Genomic DNA, 23,128 nt, shown 5'->3' on the forward strand with positions numbered 1-23,128 from the left:
TGCTAGAGAAGAAAAGAAGTTGGTTTATAAGCCAAGAAAAATAGCATCAATAGCCCAAAGGCAGCCTTGTCCTCCAAGCCGCAGTAATCAAGGATTCCATTCTAAATAATCATAATAACGAAAATGAGGTTCAACCTGATATATTATAGCCCTACAGACGTCCTGGGCTAACATGCATTTTAGCAACTCTTGACTATATACCGTATGTAGAAGAATATTACAAAGCCCATTATCAACAAAGACGAGCTCTCACGGTGCATTTATTTATGAAAAACATCCCTGTTAATAATAATAATAATCTATGATGAATGTATATCATAGGCTAGGGAAACCTCCTATGCACTGAATAGTGAATAGCAATTTTTTTTTTTTTTTTAAATTTTTTTTTTACAATAAATTATTCTTTTGGAACTATTTGACTAACATACAACACCAGAACTCGTGATAAAATCTATAAATCTAAATGGAGGAGCCGCACCCCTGATTAAACTACAGAACTTTCAGAAGCACTAGCCAATCCAAAACCAGGCCAACTCTCATACACTATGAAGCTATATATTTCCGAAAACAATTATCAGGAAAAAAAAAAAAAAAAGAGCCAGAAGACTTGGATAACAATATCATACATCTGCAACAAAGGGTCCTATCTCACAAAAATCAACAAGATCGAAGCAAAACAGGACCCACTGAAGAGCTAAGCATATCACTGAGAGCTACCTGGACCTCATTTGAGCCATGTTCACAACTTATCAAGCTTGAAAGAAGGGGGAAGAACCGATCCAAGTTCTTCTCGAATGAATTCTCTCCCAGACTACAGATGGCCTGAAGAGTAGCAACAATAAGAGGTGCACGTGCAGCCAATTCTCTCCGTTTTCCCGAACCTAAAGGAATTTGCCAGTGGGTCTGCCCAACAGATGATTCAGATACCTGTCCCGACTGAGCAGTTCCAATATAAAACTGCAAGACCTCCTGGCAAAGGTCCACGAGGTAGGACTCCACCTGGGCCTCGTCATAACTTGGAGGCCTATCCAGAATAAGATTCTGTAAGAATGTGAAGCAAATTTGGTAAGACTCATTCTCAAGCCGTAGTAGTGGAGGGTCTTGCATTTGGGTCATAGAGCCAAACTCTTGAAGCTTTGAACGTAGCGTTGTATTGCTATTGATCTTGTGAGCATGGGATGCCACATCACGTAAAGTATCAAAGAGGACTAAGGTGTTTCTGGCTGAAAGATGAGACCGATACATGTTGTAGATTTCCATCACTGCCTGCAAATTTGCCGCAAAAACACAAACATAATTGTTATTCTTTTCCAAATTGGCAACCATACTCTTCAAGAAAACACAATGGTTATTCTTTTACTTATTTCCTTAAAGAATATGAAGTTGATAGTGAATAAATGAATAATGTGGTAATCATCCCAAAATTTTCAGTTTCATCTTTACAGTCTCATTGAGTTTTGATAATCTCAATCAAATATAAATTTCAATATTTAAGTCATTTGGCAGAAATGTTAGGACAAACCACGCCAATGTTTCATAGAATGGTGTGAGACAATGTACAGTCATGATACTTCCAACTTTAGTGTGCATGGCAGCAAATATTTGAATTAAAGGACCGACAAATGTAACAACCCAAAAAAGCTTAACTTTCAATGTGATTTAGGACTTTATAAGTTTGGCCTTCCACTTCCACTTTGATTTTTTGCTCATTTTGAAATTTTTAAAATTGGCCTTTTTTCACTTAGAAGGGGATAAAGCTGTAACTTGAGAGGGGAAGAATAATTCGATAGCAAAATAATATCTTCCCACAAAACTAGATTCTCAAAATATCCATCAATTCCAACATTTTATATAAAATATCTCCACTCCAACAAAATTTAAAGTTTAAGTTTTTTAGCTCACCAAAAAAAATTATAATTTTAAATTCAGTGCAAGGTCAACCAGAACCTCAATTGGCAATATCGCACTTACAATAAAATTCAAAGCCATGTAAAACTTTTTGGTCATATCACAACTCTGAAAACATTAGGTTGTCTGCTGTGGTTGGGTCTTTGTGGGTGTTTATTTCTTGTTTCTCGTCTTTTTTGCTCTTTCTGTTTTTGAGTCCTTTTGCATACTCCCATGGGCGCCTTCATCTTTTATAAAATTTCTCTTAAAAAAAAAAAAACCTTAGGTTGTATTACTTACTAGCTTTAGCATATTTGTCCATTAAGAAAGTATCTACCATGTAACATGCACAAAAACCAACTATCAAGCTAGATATAAATTTCAGGCATGATGCAGGGTTCTTGAATTATGCACACTCTTAACATTTACATAAATTGTTTAGGACATTTACTATTGTGCATTTGTCCCTTGCCTTTAGAAGACATTACTAATATAATATGCTGTCTAAATATTTCTGCATTTTCTTTCACATTTCCTAAGAAAGTGCAAAGAATATGTAAGTTAAAAACCCCACATATAGCTAAATTTCAGTTATTTCAGTGCTATTTGATGACCGTGACATTGATGGCATCAGTACTAAAAAACACATTTTTAATCTAGTGCATGTCAACCAAGAATTAAGTTAGTATTAGAATCTTATATATTTACTTATCAACACTCGCATATTTCTTACTGAAATAAACACTGTAGGGCAACTCAAACAATTCTATTGAACCATCTTCTAGAGGCATATATATCATGCAAAACAGGTATATTGACAGACTGACTAAGCTCATGTCATGTCCACATATTCTTAAGCTGGAAGGCATCTGTACTAACTTGCAACATTAGAGAAAGATTCTACCTGAATCAGTAGAAGTTGAACAGCAGCTCGGCACTTAGCATCAGATAAGGAGGCATAGATTTGTTGTGTCCTTAGGCTCTCCGAATCATCATCAGGCATGTCAGACACGAAAGACTCTCCATTAATTTGGCTGGATAAAGAATGTTGACTGACAATGAAAGAGAAATCAGGAACTGTTGCACTAGCTGCTTCTTTCAATGACAAAGCCACTTCTAGCCACTTTTCCTCAGAAAATAGATCCCCAGCATTGCTCATCAAACGGACAAATGCAGCAATACCAATACCGGCAAGGCTTTGGTGAGGACGCTTAATAAAGCTCACCAGAAGCATCAGCACTTTTCTCAAGAGTGGATTGACAGTGTTATAAAATTTGACAAAAAGATCTACAACTAGTTGGAGGGCCAACGTGCATGTCTCATAAAGCCATGCATCTTGATCAAGCTCACCTGTATCACTATCGGTTCCCTGCCCCGGTGAGTTTTCTCCAGAAGGATCAATTGCATGGCGTACGTAGTCAAATATTGGAAATAGGACTGATTCAAACACGCGTTCCCACAAAGGAAGAGAGAAATGGTGACCATGGTTGCGTAAAGTATCAAACAGCACTTGTAACGCACTCTTCCTGATTTCAGGCCTAGGGTCAAAGCTAAGTTCTGACAAACCTGCACAATGAGAAGACTCAAAATCAAAATTTTTAGAAACATGTTTCTTTGACATTAGAAGAATTTGTTTATGGCTTTTAGGTTGAAAACTCAAGCACATCCAAATGATAAGAGACATGAGAACTTATGCATCTTCCTTACCAGCCAACAAAGGGAACCAGAAATAGAGGTGACCATCCTTATCCACCTCTCCATTATCTTGTTTACCATCTTTTCCTGTTTGAGGTGAAGATGGATGAATCTTTGCAAAAGCTTCCTTGTCCTTATTCCTTGATGAACAGCTAAGATCTCCTTCTGCAAGTTTTGTTGCACAGAACCGAAGAAAACCGATGGCATTGAGGCTAATGTCTTTGTTGAATCTGTTATTGGTGAATGCAATCAGGCAATTTACACAATCTGTAAACGTGGTGGTTTCAGTCTCAGTAATGTATGGGAAGTAGTCTCGCACTATCTTCTCAATTATTTCAAAAGCCAACAATACAATGTTTTTGTGGTCATCATAAGCTGCAGTTGTGAAGACCTGAATAAAGTTCACATAGTAACAACAAGCATTAAGAATACCTCAAGCAGAGTGGTTTATCAAATCACAATAAGCAGCACTAAGGTCCAAATAAAATTTTCAAAGATTGAAGATCGTTTCTTACAAAGAATATAGATTGAATAAATATCATACCATGAACATGCTCTTCCATCCAGATTTGACATTGTTGACACGAGATAATACCATTTGGGAGACACATCTAATGATTAATTCTCTGATTTCAACGGCACTACTCTTACGCATAACAATGACAAAAGGCTTCATAAATTCATTTTGAAAATTATAATTAGCCAATTCTTCTCGCTCCAAGAATTTCATTGACAACTGGCGTAATGAATCCATTGCAAATATTGCAATAGAGAGGTTTTCTGAACAGCCAATGGTTACAAAGAAATCAGAGAGCACATGCCAGATGCTTGACCACACAAGCCTGATGCGGTTCATGTTATAGTGCCTGTTATTAAGGACACAAAACAGGCCATCAGATAGATACCAATGAAAACATAGATAAGATAAGCCCAAGAAAGGAAAAAGAGGAAGTAGGGTGATTCATACGCTATCTCAACAATCTTTGTAAGGCTGAAAACCCGTGGATCAGATGCGGATCGCAATTCCTCCATAGAGACCTTACAAAGGGCCTTGACAAAGTCTATTATTGCTTCACTGTTTAGCTTTTGACTCCTTGTGAATATTCGATTCATTTCAGAGCTACCAACTTGTTCTAACATGTTCAAATTAGAGACCAAATTGTTGACCTGTTCAGAGGTAACTGCCCCAGAAGCATTGCCACCAATACCGGCACTATCATAGGAACCCCTCATCACAGCAGAAGCTGCATACTGAATCCTCCCAGGTCCCTTTTTTTTCAAGACAGGAAGGATGGTGGACTTAGCCTGTTTTGACTTTTCCGACTCGTTCTGAGGAAAAGCAAAAAACGTGGCATCTGGAGGAGCACCTTCTCCCAATAGATGTAGATGCTCGAACCTAGAAACACATGTCAAGATATGCTCCCAAGCTTCTTGTAAGTAATTCCCATCTTCATCTGCGATTGTTACTATTGCCTATTAACAATATAGATGCCAAATACACTGTCAGGTCCATAAGCAACGGCCATTTGCTTAATGTAAAAAAATTTCCCGCTCCCATTATTGGAAAACTAGGTTCCAATGTCATAGGATACATTTTCACTACTACTAAAGATTTCAGAAAGCAAGTCATACACAAAGATACGCACGCACATATTTACGCTATTTTGAAATCTAAATGTCCGAGAACATGTGTCAGGTCCACAAGCAATGGCCATTTGCTTAATGTGAAAAACTTTACTGCTCACATTATTCAAAAACTAGATTCCAATGTCAGAGGATACATTTTCACTACTAATACATATCTCAGAAAGCAAGTCATAAACAAGATACGCACGCACACACGCAAATCTAAATGTCCGAGAACATGTGTCTGTGAAATTGGTAAATACACTCTCAAATTTACAACCATGCACCTAGTGGGTCTTAAACACACAACCTACCCTCCACCTTGTGATACAAACTGACAAGGAGATTTGAGTGAACAAAGACAAGGAATCGATAATAATCGAGATTATGCAGGATTATACACAAAAGATATTTTCTTGGACTAGTATGTCTCGTACTCCTATCCTCATCTCCTAAAAATTCATAGTAACTTTTGAAGCATTTTAAATCTTACAAAATGACCTGTGAGATGTTGCATCACATATGACATACCATCCAATCACTTTAGTAGAACAGATTCTTACCTCTAAGAACAAAAAAAGAAAAAAAAGAACAAAAAGACCAATCAGTTTTAGTCTCTATACTGCTTACTTATTGTTTCTTCATATTTGCGCAACTTCTTTAAAGTGAACCAGTAGACAACAAAAAGATCTGGACAGCAGAGATCAAGCAAGGTTTCTAATTTATTCTTAAAATAAACATATCTATCCACAAAAAAATTTGTATTTTTCTAGTAGCAGCATGGAGTTTATCAGATGACATGTTAAGTGTGAAATGGAAAGTAGTCCATCAGCTAGCTCATAACAAAAAGGATACGGACAAAAATTTATACACACACACACACATACACACACAGAGTAACAGAATTATCCTAATTGGTACGATAAAGCAGAGACTAAAATGCAGCATATGTATTCTACTCCAAATTAAAAGCTATGTGAATTTTAGCAAACGATTAATAACCTTACATCCCGAAAAACATAAGTAAATTCCATTAACAGAAACTCTTGACAGACGTCGTAAGACTCAATTAGTATCATTAACCATTACTATTTTTAGCTTACTCTTAATCCTTTATGGCATCCATAACAGTAAAGCACACACCAACCTTAATCCTTTATGGCATCCATTTTTTTTTTTTTTTTTTTTTTATAAGTAATCCTTTGTGGCATCCATAATAGTAAAGCACACACCAACCTTAATTGCATCAATGTTTTTCTGCTTGATATCAGCAGGAGAGTGTAGAGAGGTAAACTTTGCTAGGGAAGTCACAAAAGCATCTCTATGAGTCTTCATGGACATCACAGCAGTAACATGGATTGCATACTGGAAGCCTTCAAGACACAGAGCTATTACTACTTCGTCATCACTTTGGTCAAGTGGAACACTGAAGGCAGCCAACATAGGAGCCCAGCATACCTCAATCATGAATCTAAGGATAACCACGTCTGTTGCTGCGTAATAAGCTGACCTACAAATCACCAAGCAAGTGCATATCAATACGAAAAGCTAAAAGTAAGTATAATCCAAATTGAAATTCCAGGCAAGTAGAACAGTGAAACAGTAATAAAAAATTATACATGTACTCCATCCCATAGAGATTGTCCTCCTCACTATACTGATCCATTCAAAAATGTTTGACCATTATGAAAATTCAAGATATGCATCTCTCACTTTTCTGAAGTACATTCATGTCTCATGTTATCCTTTTCTTTCATCCCACAAGTTCATATATTAATAACAGCGATAAAATTCAAACTTGAAAGATGACCTAAGTGTAGAAACATTAGCCACATGTCTCTTATTTGTTAACTTATTCAAAGAAGGAAAATCTTTGTTGTATGCACTACCATACACCTTGCTCTACTCGGACATTGGCCACTTAAAATAACACCAGCAACATGCCAGTAATATACCAGGTAGACAAAGCACAGTGGAAATACAATATCTCTAAGACCAAGATCCTAATATTTAGTCTAAGGGGAGTTTAGCTGTATGCACTGGCAAACATTGGTAAAGCAACAAACTCTTGGAGCATAAGAGAAAACCAAGTTCATCTTACTCGGATTTGCGAGCTTTTTCTTTGAATTGTTCTTGCATGCGCCTAATAAGATCGTCACTGGTTTCCATATATTTGTCTTCTCCACGCTTACGGATCACTATATTCAGGATACTGTCCAAGCCCAGAAGTCTGTTCGAATTCATAGACTGTTTCTGTTGAGGAGCCAAATCATCTCCTTTCATTTTAATCTCATTTCTTGTTATTCGTTCAAAGAGTGACCTCAGGTACTCCTCAGGTAAATCTTTTCCATCATCTATGCCTCGATTGTTTCTTATAAAATCATCAGCTGACATCTGCACATTTTAATGACCCAGAAGGAGGGAGGGAGGGAGGGTGGGAGAGAGAGAGAGAGAGAGAGGGCTTCATCAGCATTCTATCTGAAACATCTGATAAGATCATACGGAAAATGTGAACACACCTTGTTCTTCACCATAGGGTTATGAGCATCAGTGTTGAGCAGTATCACGGAGTAAGCAAGGACATAGGCTGTGTCAGCACTAATAAAAGCCTTTGGATTACATTTGCAATAACGCTCGGAAAACTTTTCCATGATTCGATCAATCTTTTGTGCCTCACCAGGCAACCTAAAGCCTTGAAGAAAGGCCCTGATTGCCTCATCAAACTCCAAAACTTGAAAGTCAAAAGAATCCACATAGGCATGCATCACTTTCAGGGATAACTCTTCCCTTTCTCCTAAATAATCACCTATCAAAGTCTTTTTCAAACCAGATGCATTTTTAAGAAAAGCTGCAATCTCCTCAGGCGAGTTGCCCACCTTGTTTGCATTTATAAGAAATTCAATCCCCTTCTTAGGTTTCCGATTAAAAAGAGATATACCTTCCTGCCACAAAATTTACATTAGATTCCACGGGCAATAGCAAAACCACATAATGGCTGTGAGATAGATATGCTTGCATCCCAAACTTTACATATTCTCTTACCTGAAGTTCCAGCTTGTAAGCTCGCCGTTGCTCAATTGTCGAAACATCAGAAGCCTCACTTGAAGCTTCAGAATGAGAATCTGACGCTTCAACAGACTCATCCCCATTTCCATTTGCTATGGGGAGACTTCCAGATTCAGGACCATTTTCAGCTGCTTCAGATTTCTTGGCAGAATGAGAATCTGGTATTCGCAACTGTTTATTCATCCAATCTCCCATTGATCTCAAAATAGCCACTAAGCACTTCATAGCTTCAAGTTTCATGGTCAACTCCTGTGGTGGCAACAGTGTGGTGGCTACACCAGGAGGGACACCTTGTGCAGTTTTAAGAAGTCCATTGACCATTCTGGAAAGAGCAGCCCAAACAAAAAGAATAATACATACAAATGTTAACTTTTAGGCCAAGTCAATCATTCTCAAAGTATCAAAAGGATGTGCACCAATTTAAGAACAAGATTTGCTGTGAAGTTTGAAATTCTTGTTCTTGTACATGATTTCTTACAATTGTATCAAAATGTGCAAATTCTGCAGGATGAAACAGAACATACCTCTCAAATATGTTTGATGAATTGACATCACAGTCATAATTAATAAAAATGTCTACCAAGATTTGTGAATCAACACAGAGCTTCTCGAGAAACCGAAGCACAATCATCTTCTGCTGAAAATTAGGTTGAGCAACATTTTCTAAAACCCTGAGAACAATCATAGGAAAAAATACTCCAATCTCTGCTTTCAATCCAGCTCTAAATCTTGACACCAAACTAATGAAAATGGAGCAAGAAAGCTGGAAAACAATCATAAGAGTCGATGCGCTGTTCTTTAACAATGACAGACACAAGTATTGCTTAATGGCCCCTAAAAACCTGTTTCACCACCAGCATGTAGAGAAGAACACAAATTTGGCATTAGGAACTTCACTAGTAGGGGAAAAACACAAAGCACAAAGCTGTGTAAAAAACAAAAAAAAAAAAACAAACAAACAAACAAAAAATAAAGAAAAAGGAACAAAACTTTTCAGCAATGGCAACTAAAATGATGAAATGTGCTTACTCGTGAAAGAAATCGAAGCAAGACTTGCAGATCTATAAATGCTCAAATGTATACGCCAATTGAAGAAAAGAAAGAAGCAAAATGCAGTTCAGCAAACAATTCAGCTTACTCTTGCTGGGAGGCATGTTTAAATTTGATTAATCATTGACTGAATACCAAGTAAAGAATAGCTGATTCAAAAGGTAGCTTTGTACAGATCTTTTTGTAAAGTAACCATGCTCCCATCATTTGATAATGCCTAAACCAAGTATCTAGGCAATAGATCTATAAGAAACAAAGTCCAATAGATTTTCGCCAAAGTTTATTCCACCAAATAGCATAAGCAGCAGGACAATTCAGTGAATGAGCAAGATCTAGTAAACTGCTTCTCTTGACTTCTTGAGGGCAATGCAAAAATTTTTTTTGATAAGTAATGATAGTTTTATTGAAAGCGTAAGGCGCCCCTACGTACACTAGAAGTATACAACAGGAAACATCTAACTAGAAAGCGAAAAAGAAGCAAGAAATTCAGTAAAGCTGATAGATAAAGGGTACAAATAAGCCATCGACCAGACATACAAGGTATGGAGAAACAACTCTAGCACCTCCTCTAGGGAGTTCTCTAGATTCTCAAAACACCTAAGGTTTCTTTCTCTCCAAATACACCAAAAAAGGCAAATAGGCACCATCTTCCAAGAAGTAGCGCTCCCAGATCTCCCAGACTTCCACCAACAAGCAACTAAGTCAAGCACACTCCTAGGCATGACCCACGAAATACCAAAGCGGGAGAAAATGTTGTTCCATAGAGCTGAGGCCAGATCGCAATGCAGAAGAAACTTGTCAGCTCTTTGTTTCTAGGGCATGCCATCAGCATTTGTCAAGAGACCAAGCCAAGATCATAAGATTTAAAGAACTTAGAATACACCAACCAAAGTCAAGGATATAATAATCCAAGTGTTGGAACTTGGGAACCTCAATTAAAAGCAAAAAAATAAAAACGCTTTCGATGGGCTCAATACTAAAATACCTACACAGAGCAAGTTTAGACTGCACAGGAAAAGCACCAAACTTCTAAGTACTACAGTCATCAAGGCAAACAACAACTTGTCTTGAACCAAGAAGTGACAAAACTATCTCTTCAAAGTACAGCTTCTTGTGAAGCTAATGATATACAATTAGGACGTCTAATACTAGCACCATAAACACATACTTTGTTCTAAAGCCAATTGCAATAACGGCTGCGAAAAGAAACCTCCTAGCACCAAGGAAATCCAAAATGTCAGAATTATATTATTCCCGCCAACCACATTAAATCCAACTGCACTTGGAGATTCAACATACAGTTTGTTAACATACTTTGCAGCAAACAAGATCTGAATTTTGACTACATCTCACCTCTAGCCACCAAACATCCTACCAGCTATAATGATCTCTAGTAACTACAATATCCCTTGTCCACCCCGAAACTTTCCCCATTTAAATTCTCATAGCAAGAACCTTCTCCAAACAATGTAGTATACACCAGAGAAACAAAAATGACAATATTACAACAAATTTATCAAGACTTATCAAAAATTCAACATTCCATCTCAAATTCCAGCGTGGTTATTTCTTATTTAAATACGAAGCTCCATTTATTTTGACATAAAATGTTTTTTGTAAAACATTTCAGTATTTTGCAAAGTTTGGCTGCATTTGGAGAACTTGGTCAACTGTAAAATATTTTTGGTCAACCGTAAAACATCCCATTGTTTTTCCGTAAAATGGTATACATGTTCAGGCATAAAACATTTTCCGTCCATAACACCAGAAAATAAGTAGTTTCCTCGAAAATATTTTCAGCTGAAAACTTTTTTTGATAAGTAAGTTTAAAAACGGAGCCTAAGTTTAAAACCATGACAACTCTAATTTAGTTACCGAACCACATCTTCATATCTTCAGTTGACAATATTAAACATTATGTTTGTCTAGCCAACAGTAATTCATATATGCGTTTACAGAAGAAATACTGAAAGAGCAGAAGTGTAGCATAAGTATATTAAACAAGCGTGTGAGAATAGAGAGAGAGAGAGATACCTCTCGCTAGTCCTAAACACAGCCCCCGCATTCTCCAACAGAATCTTCAACAACTCCAACGCCACAATCTTCCCCTTCATCAACTGTGGATCCGCCAGGGCCTCCTTGGGTGGCGTCTTCATCGACAGCTTGCAGAGCGCCCGGAATACCAAAAACGCGTCCCTCCGAAGCTTATTCCCAATCTGAACCTCCAAATCCTCATCCCTCTCCCCCTCCCCGTCCGCCAACTCGCCCTTCCTCCCCTCCAACGCCGTTTTATACATACTAATCTCCCAATACTTGGCGTCCAACATGTCTTTATCCGTTGAGTCCAACAAATCCGCCGGGTTCGTCGTCTCCACCGACGTCGTCGTTTCAAATGCCCCGTCGTGACCGGCCAGCGACACCTTCCCCGGCGTAACGGGATTCAGAACCCCATCTATGTCCTGCATTATCTTCGTGATAAACCCTTGCACAAACATAGTCATGGACCCGTCCGCATCAGATTTCTCCACTGGTTCCATCAGTTCCGCCACCACGATCGGCTGAATCGGAACCGTCGACGAGTCCGCCTCCATTCGCCGGAACACGATCACCAGCATTTGGATCAACGACGCCTTCGCTGTCGTCTGGTTCACCACATTTTTGCTCCCCAAGTAGATATCATAACACGTCCTCACGATCTGGAGCAGGCAGTCCCCGTGGATTCGCAGTGGAATCGAGGTCACCGCCGACAAGAGCGTCTTGAGGACGAGCAATTCTACCTGGTCGTCGCCCAAATCGTGGCATTTGCACACGGACTCGATCAGCTTGGACAAGAGCTTGGCCTCGTCGCCGCCGGAGGGGTCGGCCTCGCCGCGGAGGTATCCGTAGGCGATGAGCTTCTGGATGCAATCGACGGCGGGATCGGCAATCTTGAGAACGCCGGAGTTGGCGGCGTTGATGAGCGGGCTAAGGATGGACTCGGAATCGGCGAGGGAGTACTCAGTGGTGCCGCCGTCGTGGAGTGGGCCTGGGCCGGAGGAATCGGGCTCGGCCTCGGGCTTAGAAGGGGAAGCGAGCTTTTCGAGGACGGACTTGCACTCGTGGGCGAGCCTGGAGTGCTTGCGCCACGAAGCGTTCTTGATGATCTTCTCGAGCGCAGGGGAGACCACCTGGCTTAGCCGGGAATCGGCTTCCGAAGAAGCCATTCCCGTGTTCGGAGATTGGAGGGGCGGCTCAATGAATCAGATCTAGAGTGAATAGGAAACGGAGAGGGTTTTGCCTTGTGGAAGCTCGGTAAAGGAGGATGTTGCTAGCTCGCCGAGAAACGGTGGCGAGTTGACTCAGTGAGTCGGCGACGAGTTCAATAGGTGCTAAAGCTTCTGATCGCATCAAAGTTTCAGAGAAACAAAGGGAATTGGCCAATTGGGTAAGGGGAAGAAGTGAGCTTCCGCTTGGACGAAGAGTGGGGTTCAGATTTAGATCGAGTTTGGGTTTTTTATTAATTTTTTTATTAAAGTCCAAGTTTTAGTATGAAAATGACTGAAATGCCATTGTCTTTGTCTGTTGATGATATGTGAAAAAATAATGCGGGATGTGAAAGGGGGTGTTTTGGGTTTGGAAATTTGGAATGGTATTATACGATTATTAGCTGTTGATCAGAACTGGGAATTTCAAATTCGTGAAGGTGATCAGATCAGTGTGTGAATTGAAATTTTGCATTTTTTCAGTTCTTCGTATTGTTCTTTTTAATGGTTTGTGGTAAGGGTCATTGCAACGAGAAAATGAATAGCAAAATTGGAAGATCGGTTCTGTCATCTGTGCGATTGTTGCTCACACTACAACATGCAATAGAAGTCTTTGTCAGTGTGGGTCTTTGATGAAAAATTTTAAGAACAACATGATTTATTTATTTATAATGATATTTTTATTATTATTTATTTTATAAAAATAAATCAAGTTGCTTTAACAAAACAATATCATAGATACAATGGAGAATTTATTCCATTCAAATTTGATTTATGTTTTGTTTAACTCTTTGAATGTCACCGTCCCGATCAATTTTCATATCTGTAGTATATTTCGACGAATCACGCTCCTGCCTGCTGTCCGGTCCATCATAACTTTAATTACCCAATAATTTTCTTGCTTTCTCATCTCCGTTACCAGCGCAATACCAAACGCAATTCTCACCATTAGTGACAATTATTCTACATGTTTGATAATTTCTCTGCATCATCAGTCATTGACTTGCACCAATAAAAGAATCAAAGAGAAAATGAAAGACAACAAATCAAAGATTTAAGATCACTATTATAAAGGTTTCGTGTAAACAAATCATTAATAATATATCAACATCGCTACTGCAAGGTTTTCGTGTAATGTGCACTTGAATTCTACAAATCAAAAGTACTAAAATGATTTTTAACCTTTGTTTTTTTTTGTTGTTTCACTGTAATTCAAACAATTTGAATGAAGTAAATGATGATACGTATGACCTCAATTGCATTCATGCGTTGTTTTTCATTATAATGTTGTGCAATCTAAGATTAAATTTCCTTTTGTCAGTCGTGGCCTACCAAATTAAAAGAATAAAATGAAAGGTCATCATTAACCATAATTTGAGACTTTGACTCGTCCATCAAAACTTTATTATCCTTTTAGGGTGCGTTTGGGATTGCGATTTCGTAGACAATAAGTACGATTTTAAACCAAATCGCAGAACATAGATCGTTTGGGAACTGCGTTTTTAAAAATTGCGATTTGAAAACGCAGAAAATCTGATTTTTCAAATCGCAGATAAGATGATGTTTTTTTGAAAACGCAAAATTTTAAAGGTAAATTCGCGATTTTAAAGGCTAAACTGCGATTTTGCCAAACGCTTAATTGCGTTTTTAAAAATCATTTTTTTCAAATCGCATATTTTAAAATCGTTATTTTAAATCGCACTTTTTTAAATCGCAAACCCAAACAGACCCTTAAAATAAATAAATAAATAAGTATATATATATATATATATATATATATATATATATATAAGAAAAAGACCTTTCTATCAACGCACTAACAAAAAGATGACCTTTCATTTGGATTGGAAGGCCCAACATATCTCATTTGGATTGGACAACAAGTCCTACCAACTTCCACATTTATCCTCAGCCAGGCCGATAGCAGGAGCCATCCATCCACCCCGATTCAAATTTGAACCGTAATCAGGACCCTTTATAACGGCAGATGATGTTGACGGCTAGGTTTGCAAATTTTCTGCTAACATAACGACATGTCTGGTTTCCTCTTACTCTTGCTTCACTAGCTGTCTGAAATCTCCAGTTGTTCATCTGGGTAAGATTTAAATTCCCGAGTGGTTCACCACACAAATAGCTAGAACAAATACTGAACATTTTCCTACTGCTTTAACTTCTCTGGGTGACCGAGTTGTTTGTCAATCTTCCCCAACTTCTCTCCATTATCCATTTCCATATGGTTGGTTATACAAATTTCCTTATGTTGTTATTGAGCTTTGTAATCTCAAAATTTATTCACTAGTTCAGAATTTACCAGTCGCCAATTTGAATTATCATCTGTTAATTCGAATACCCTGATACCCTTGACGTATCTTCTTCAGTACATGTATTATAGTTTTGTTTGCAGTTACAAATTGAGGGATTGCCTCAGTTCAGTTTTCCCAAAATAACTCATGATATATGTTTCTGCATTTTGATATTTCAAGTTGGTCATGGGCATCTATGCTTGTAACATGCTCATTTATCCCCACTCAACTTTCCCATTAATCAATGATGTTAGGAGGACCTTTTATTTTCCATTGGGAAACTCTGTTTTGCAAACCCCACCAAATTTTAGATTTCGCAAAATCGATTGCCAATGTGTTGCTCCCAATGTGGAAGAGATGGAAAAAACAGAAATCGAAGTGGAGAAACCAAGGTTTAAGTGGGTAGAGATAGGACCTAACATCACAGAAGCACAAAAAAAGGCTGTTGCTCAACTCCCTCCCAAGATGACCAATCGATGCAAGGCCTTCATGAGGCAGATAATCTGCTTCTCTCCTCAGAAAGGCAGTTTGTCTGATTTGTTGGCGGCTTGGGTGAGGATTATGAAGCCCAGGAGAGCTGACTGGCTTGCAATTCTTAAAGAATTGAGGACAATGGATCATCCACTTTATCTTGAGGTACTTCTCACTTTTTCATTTTCATTTTCATTTTTGGGTCTTTGTTGATTTCATTAACTCATACCTGATCGGTCAAGTTGCACTATCTATTATTGATTTCATTAACTCAACCTGATCAGGACTTGCACTATGTACATATGTATATGTAGAGAGAGCGAGAATTTCTGGTTTGAATTGGCTTGTCAGTTGCTACTGTAGCGTGTTTTGTATCTGGTTGATTTGAAATTCTCATATAAAGTTGAAGACGATACAGGGAGAAATCTTTATGGATTTATGAGTTGAAGACCATATGGGAGAAATCTTTATGGATTTATGAGAGAGAGAGAGAGAGAGAGAGAGAGAGAGAGAGAGAGAGAGAGAGAGCAGGTGCGAGATCTCTGTTGTAAAAAATTGGAATAAATTGATAATATATGATACATATCTTAAATCCTTACTTTTGCTTGACAGTTGTGATTTCTGTTTAAAAAATTCTTGTCTACCACCAATCAAATGGTTGTTGGCTAAGGAAAATTCAGGAAGATAAGCACATTTTATTTTGAAGAACTTTATAGGGAAAACAGTGCATTAATATGTTCCTATACTAAGCATAGTTTTTTTTTTTTTTTCTTCGTCCGATGCTTCTGCATATTTTTTTGTTGTTGCAATTAACATCGAAAATGTTGATTTGCTTGTAGAAATTGCCTTATTTTGATATAATATTTCTGTGCATTTAGATGAAATGCTTTCACTTTTTAAAACTCCTTACAATCTGAAGTGAATTCATGGCTTTTGTCACTTCTCTTAGGTGGCGGAACTTGCCCTCCTAGAGATATCTTTTGAAGCCAATGTTCGTGACTACACTAAAATAATCCATGGGTATGGGAAGCAAAACCGACTTCAAGAGGCTGAAAAGACCCTCTTAGCCATGAAGAGTAAAGGTTTCATCTGCGATCAGGTAATTCTAACTGCCATGATTCACATGTACAGCAAAGCTGGCAATCTTGAGCTGGCTGAAGAAACTTTTGAAGAACTCAAGCTGCTTGGGCAACCTTTGGATAAAAGATCCTATGGCTCAATGATCATGGCCTACATCCGAGCTGGAGTGCCCCTGCAAGGAGAAATTTTACTTAGAGAAATGGATGCCCAAGAAATATATGCGGGAAGTGAAGTTTACAAGGCATTGTTAAGAGCATATTCCATGACTGGTGATTCTAGAGGAGCTCAAAGAGTGTTTGATGCACTTCAGTGTGGTGGTATACCTCCTGATGTTAAGATGTGTGGGCTCCTTATAAACGCATATGGAATGGCAGGCCAAAGTCAAAAGGCAGCTATTGCATTTGAAAATATGAGAGGGGCTGGTCTTGAACCAAGTGATAAATGTGTAGCTTTGATGTTGGCTGCATATGAAAAGGAGAACAAGCTTAACAAGGCATTGGAATTTCTAGTGAATTTAGAAAGAGATGGAATTATGCTTGGGAAAGAAGCTTCAGAAACACTGGCTAGGTGGTTTCAGAGATTAGGGGTAGTAGAAGAAGTGGAGCTTGTCTTGAGAGAATATGCTGTAGGTGAAGCCAATTTCAAAGTTCCCTCTTCCTAGGTTCCAGTCTTTCTTGCCATATTATTGGTCTCATGTACATGTGCTTCTTTCAGTTGCCAAGAAAGTTGAAGTGGTAAGATCATGAGATTTTGTTTATTTCCATCTCATTGTGGTTGCTGTATGTACTTTTGATGATACATATATGTAGGTGGTTTTATCCTCTACATGTAGTCGACATAGCATTTTGTGTCCTTACCCCCCATCTTCTTGCTGGGTGCGGTATCCATGTTAGATCTGCAACACAGAGGTGGGTTTTACAAATGTATGGGGTTTCAATTGACTTGGACTTAAAGTCAAGCCAGTCGTTGTATCAATCACTTCTTACCCTTGGCATTTGCCCATTGAGAGCGTAATTGGTCATCTCCTTCACCCCATTCTACCGTGCAAACTTTTATAAGTACAATATAGACACTACAAGAATTTTGGTCTTTAGCTACCACATTATCAACGACTACTAAAATGTTGTTGATGATAACTGGTTATCAGTTATCAACGATGACAAAATTGTCGTTGCTGATACACAGGCATCAATAATTTTTTTCGCGAGCGAGGTTGCGACATACTTTCTCTAAGATATTCTAGTGTTCTGTGTCTGTGAATGCTCTTCACCTTAGCTGGCTACAATGGAATTCTACACATTTGATTGATTCTTTCTTTTTGTTTTTCTTTTTTTTGCTTGAACCTTTTTTTTTTGTTTCTTCTTTTTCTTTTTTGTGGTGTGCTTGTTTTATACATTGTATATAATAGGGGTAGTATGCATTCCATAGGACTTGTATTTTTCACTTCTTCTTGTTTATTTAGCCCGGTGCTTCGGTATCTAGTTTTGCATTTACATGAGCACATCTCTTGTAAACTGTTTTTTGCAATTCATACAGTTTATGCATATGGTTGTCACAAATTTATGGATTTTATTTTCTTTTCCAGGGAGATGCTGACATTGCACTGGACTGACTCTGGCAGAAGAAGAAAGCTGAAGTCCGACAACAGGAGGGCAAGAGAGAGAAACTAGTTAATTTTTGTTTTTGAAATTCTGTTCAAGGGTAGAAACTATGTACTCTTTAAGGATTTTGCCTCCTTTTGACCAGTTATTCTTAATATTGCAACTAATTTTTATTCTTTCATGTGTTGCTGTTTGAACTGTGGTCATATGACAAATAAAATATTCATGTTCCTGTCTTAAGGTACTTTTCACTATGTATTGCTTTGCTTCTTGAACAATATCTGCTGGTTGTGGCTGAGAACTATGCTCTAAATAATCATCTGTATGAACTTATCTTGAATTTGTGACCAGCATTTGTCAAAGGTTTGAGAGATTTTTCTATATTTTATTGATTACATACTGGTTTGGACTATAGCTTATAGTAGTTCCCTTCATATTGCCTTCGTGATGGGATTTTGTTGTCTTTGCAATCTGTACTGAATTTAGGTCTTAAATACAGCATTGTCTCTGAGTGTCTAGGTGGGAATTGCATGATACTTATGGATCTGCATTTCTTTGTTGTGATGGAATTTGTAGGAGCTGATAGACTCAGATCAAGAACAATGCAGGCTTCAAAAAGGAATTACCGGGCCCCAAGGATGGGCTTGGTATCAATGTCGCTGCTGAAACATTCACTTTTCTTGAGCTTGTGGCTGCAACAAAGAATTTCAGGCCAGAGTCTTTCTTAGGGGAAAGGGATTTGGACCTGTATATAAGGGCCGACTTGAGAGCACTGGTCAGGTAAATTTCTTTATTGATGCTTGGTTTTGTCATAAATCTGAATAGGATGATTAAAATATGCTAGATTTTACATAGTTTTTGTAGTTCTTGGGTTGGTAAAACAGAACTCTGGCATACTGCTAGCAAACAAACTTTTGAAGAAGAGCTAGTTGACCTCAATATTAAAAAATTTCTCTAACATACCAAAAAGATGTTCACATGAATCTTTCTTTTATTGAGTTTCATACTGCCTAAGCAGATTAGTTGACCTCAATATTAAAAATTATGCTTCATACCGTGTTCTGCCAGTACCAATGACTGCTCCTGCTCCTGTTCCTGTGCCAGGACCTAGCAGTTATGTACCCGTTCAGGTAATGCCTATGTGCCGAGTTTCTTTTTTTGCAGCTTATTTTGAATGGTTTCTTTTCAATAGTGTATTGTTAGCTGAAGCTGATTATTGTGCTTATACTCTCTTTATGGATGACCTATATTCTCACTGCTTGTATCTCACAATGCAATCATTCTGCACTGTGTAGATGAGTTTTTCCAAATTTCCAGGATAGATTGATAATAGGGACTCTACTCGCAAGACTAGGAATCCCAATCCTCAGTACCGGGAGTAATCCTATCAATGGGATAAGAATAAGGGATAAGGGAAAAGGGTTATCTCCATCTCATTAGAGATGAGATGTTATCTTTATCGTTCTGTTTGGTTTATCAATTGGTTGTTAGGTTGATAGGAGTGTCATCACTTATGTTAAACATGTTAGGAGTGTGTCTATTTAAGAGAATAGAAGATTAGGAGTAGAGGCATTGAAGTATTTGAACAAACACCTTGTGTATAACGGTGATTCCTACCTCAAGTGGAATATTATCAATAACATTGCCCTTCCATCTCTACAATCATTCACAATGCACCTATTTCAGCAGAAATTCTCTATCATAGATACTTATTTGCTTTGAATGAGTTCTCTTGTATGCTTAGGGACGTATTCTTGATCTAAACTGCTACTTTTAACTTTATTGTTTTTTCAGTCCTGGTATCGTATTAGCTGCTTAATTTTTGCATTATATGGGGGAGGATTGATTGCCATTACTCTGGAATTTATGGTTCTACTAATGAATGATCAGTTTTTCAATCGAGATCTCACCCATAAATGCAAAATTTTCTCATAGATGATGTTTGTTTCTAGAGTGGTTTACTGGTTTTAGTTCTTGCATTGCAAGATAATAATTCTGTGACCTTTCTACTGACGCATAGTCCTCAAATTAGGAGGGAAAGATGGCGGGGAAGAAACAACTGCATCCGCTTTTCACTTCCAACAACTTGTTTTCCGCTAATCTAAAACACATATTTTGCTACAATGGTAATCTACCTTAGTATTACCACAAGTAGCAAAATATTGCTTTATTTTATTGTTCCTCACCTCCACAAGATTAGGCATCTGCAATTCTATAGGCTTTTAAACACGATTAAATGTGAACGTTCACATGAATTAATCATTAGATGCGTCTCCCAAATGGTATAATCTCGTGTCAACAATGTCAAATCTGGATGGAAGAGCATGTTCATGGTATGAAATTTATTCAATCTATATTCTTTATAAGAAACGATCTTCAATCTTTGAAAATTTTATTTGGACCTCAGTGCTGCTTATTGTGATTTGATAAACTACTCTGCTTGAGGTATTCTTAATGCTTGTTGTTACTATGTGAACTTTATGCAGGTCTTCACAACTGCAGCTTATGATGACCACAAAAAACGTTGTATTGTTGGCTTTTGAAATAATTGAGAAGATAGTGCGAGACTGCTTCCCATACATTACTGGAGACTGAAACCACCACGTTTACAGATTGTGTAAATTGCCTGATTGCGTTCACCAATAACAGATTCAACGGAGACATTACCCTCAATGCCATCGGTTTTGAGGAAAGTAAAACTGTAACGGGTCGGTAAGGAGCAGTACACGTGGCGCCTATTGCTTGGTGGAGTGGATTACGTTTATCAGCTGAAATCCAGTTAGGAAGTTACACACGTGCAGTAGTTAAATCTGTTTCTAGTTGTAATGCCGTTTCACATTTCTTGCTTACGTTTCGTTACTTGTATAAATAGTCGTAGGTTGGTTGATGGAAGATAGCTTGGATCATTGTTGTTTTTTGAACAAAGGAGATTTGCACTCTCGAATGTGCTAGGAGATTGGCCCTCTTGAATGTGGCTAAATCAATACAAGTTCTCGAAGTTTCATTCTTTTCTTCCTCACTTTCTTTTCTTTTCCATTTTTCTTTCATTGATTTTACATAACATTTGAAGGCAACTGTTACAAAAACCCAGGTCATTTTAGTACTAAAATTTTGCAAAATTATTTGTACTATCAAATTCTTATGTGTTTGAAGATTAAACTGCATTAAAAAAAAAGGAAAAAGGAAAAAGGAAAAAAAAAAAGAAAAGAAAAGAAGAAGAAGAAGAAGAAGAATAAGAAGATTTTTGCACATGCATTAGAAATATTTAGAAGTTACAGTTAAAAGAATATTTTTTAAAGCTTCATGTGTAACATAAAAGCTGAACCCTATGGCAAAATAGTGAAAAGAAATAATGGTGCTTTGTAAATAGTCAAAGGATAGTGCTTTGTGGGCTATCAGTAGGGACCTTAAAGGTTTCTTAAATAGTTTGTGTTCATCTTGCGGCCGCGGGATGCGACATAAATGTCCTTTGGGGCATGTTAACTTTACTTCGTATATGGGTAAATAGTACGGAAGAAGCTAAAAGGGAAAGGTAAATGATATGGTTTTATTCCGTGAAGAGTTTAAAAGAAAATATATATATATATATATATATATATATATATATATATATATATATATATATATATATATATTAGTTAATGCATTTTGTTTAATATATAGTATTTCTTGCATTGATGTGGTTGTACAAAATTTATTAAGAATTTTTCATAATTTTAAATTCAATTGATTATTTTTAGACATATTAAGTTGTGGACTTACCTTTTTCACAAAACCATTTTTCAGACTATCCAAAACAAAGCTGCTGAAAAGAAAGTATGGGCCTATAAATCATAACTGTGATTGATGGGGGAGGTCACTGGAGTACTAAAGGTGACCAATCCAGCAATTTGGTTGTTTGAAGCCGAGTCTTGGCATGTCCTTTATGTGAATGTTGATATTCACTTTATGTATTATGTTTGATATAGTGATAAAAAATAACTCATGTAGTGTAGCTTTGTTTTGATGTATATATAGTTAGCTACTTTTGTTGTTGCATATAGGCTACATAAGCGGCTGCGTCCGTCTACTTTTGATTAAGTCTCTAATCTTAATTATGACACTAGTCTAAAAAATATATGTTTAATAGAAATGACTTAGTAATTATGTCTCTTATATCATTCTCCATAATGTGTGATTTAATTCTATATAAAATAAAATAAAAATTGTTGAACTAAACTAAACAAGCCATGAATATCTTAATACGTATACAAAATATATGGTTAAAGAAGTCGCATCACTTATTTAGAAATTGAGTAAAATTAGGTGAGTGACACAACAACTGAGGAAGGCCAATAACCGAAGTAGATTAACTCTGGACTAACAGTTGAAAATCTTACTTAAGCATTTAACTAGCCTATGATAAGTTGATTATGCATGGCGTATACATAAATTCACACTGATGGACATTAATGATGCTCTTTATAGTGTTTTGACTTGTATACATGTTATCATGGAATCTCTACATCACAGGATGTAATTGAGATCTTAACTTCTCATATAACATTTGAGATCTTAACTTTTCTCATATCCATATTCTCATGGAACATTTCTGAATGAGTTTTTTTTTTGGGGGGGGAAATAGTTGCCTGTTTGGGGGAAGGAATTTGAAGAAGACAAAAACTTCAGGCACATTTTCAATTTCTTTTATATTTTTATATAAAATGTGAAGTGGCACATGCCACGTCACCAGCGTGATAACTGTTCATTCACGTCGTTGTGACATTCGGCATTATTCATTTTCAAGACATTGGCAATATTCTTTGGCGCTCAATATTAAAACGTAAGGCAAATGACGACGACTTTGAATATCACATAAATAATAAACCTTCGGAAGATATTAGCACATTAGCAATTAGTGGCTCTATTTATATGGAATTCTGGTGGGCAAAACGACGACATCTCCTTTGTAATATGTAGTAAACAAGCTCCAAGGAATTTCGAACTGAGAGAGAGACATTCGGTTATAAAACAAAGTGATCCACATTTCACATTCCCATTCGGTTATATATAGTGAATCAGAGAGAGAGCGAGAGAAATGGAGGGAAAGTACCAAAGGAAGAGAGAG

General features: G+C 37.4%; 2 protein-coding genes across 5 annotated transcripts; one reads left to right on the top strand and one right to left on the bottom strand.

Annotated features, from left to right (window-relative positions):
- Positions 1 to 420: 420 nt before the first annotated feature.
- Positions 421 to 12,800, bottom strand: LOC133863901 (brefeldin A-inhibited guanine nucleotide-exchange protein 2-like). The gene is made up of 11 exons (XM_062300040.1): positions 11,359 to 12,800; positions 8,799 to 9,116; positions 8,251 to 8,596; positions 7,728 to 8,150; positions 7,310 to 7,602; positions 6,445 to 6,718; positions 4,550 to 5,055; positions 4,127 to 4,448; positions 3,595 to 3,973; positions 2,792 to 3,453; positions 421 to 1,266 (listed from the first exon to the last, which is right to left on the bottom strand). The coding sequence occupies exons 1-11, from the start codon at positions 12,525 to 12,527 to the stop codon at positions 658 to 660; spliced, it is 5,301 nt and encodes a 1,766-aa protein (XP_062156024.1). The 5' UTR covers positions 12,528 to 12,800; the 3' UTR covers positions 421 to 657.
- A 1,600-nt stretch (positions 12,801 to 14,400) lies between these two features.
- Positions 14,401 to 22,010, top strand: LOC133864586 (pentatricopeptide repeat-containing protein At1g01970). 4 transcript variants are annotated; one of them, XM_062300967.1, is made up of 7 exons: positions 14,401 to 15,505; positions 16,290 to 17,154; positions 18,006 to 18,121; positions 18,598 to 18,801; positions 19,090 to 19,151; positions 20,508 to 20,816; positions 21,808 to 22,010. In XM_062300967.1, exons 1-2 carry the CDS (start codon positions 15,056 to 15,058, stop codon positions 17,079 to 17,081), a joined length of 1,242 nt encoding a protein of 413 aa, XP_062156951.1. In that variant the 5' UTR covers positions 14,401 to 15,055; the 3' UTR covers positions 17,082 to 17,154; positions 18,006 to 18,121; positions 18,598 to 18,801; positions 19,090 to 19,151; positions 20,508 to 20,816; positions 21,808 to 22,010. The 4 variants fall into 4 exon arrangements, with proteins under 4 accessions (XP_062156951.1, XP_062156950.1, XP_062156952.1 ...); XM_062300966.1 differs by lacking the exon at positions 21,808 to 22,010 and having other exon boundaries at positions 20,508 to 21,033; XM_062300968.1 differs by lacking the exons at positions 19,090 to 19,151; positions 21,808 to 22,010 and having other exon boundaries at positions 20,508 to 21,033.
- Positions 22,011 to 23,128: the final 1,118 nt, after the last annotated feature.

The sequence above is a fragment of the Alnus glutinosa genome, chromosome 3, assembly GCF_958979055.1.
Source record: "Alnus glutinosa chromosome 3, dhAlnGlut1.1, whole genome shotgun sequence".
Taxonomy (NCBI): domain Eukaryota; kingdom Viridiplantae; phylum Streptophyta; class Magnoliopsida; order Fagales; family Betulaceae; genus Alnus; species Alnus glutinosa.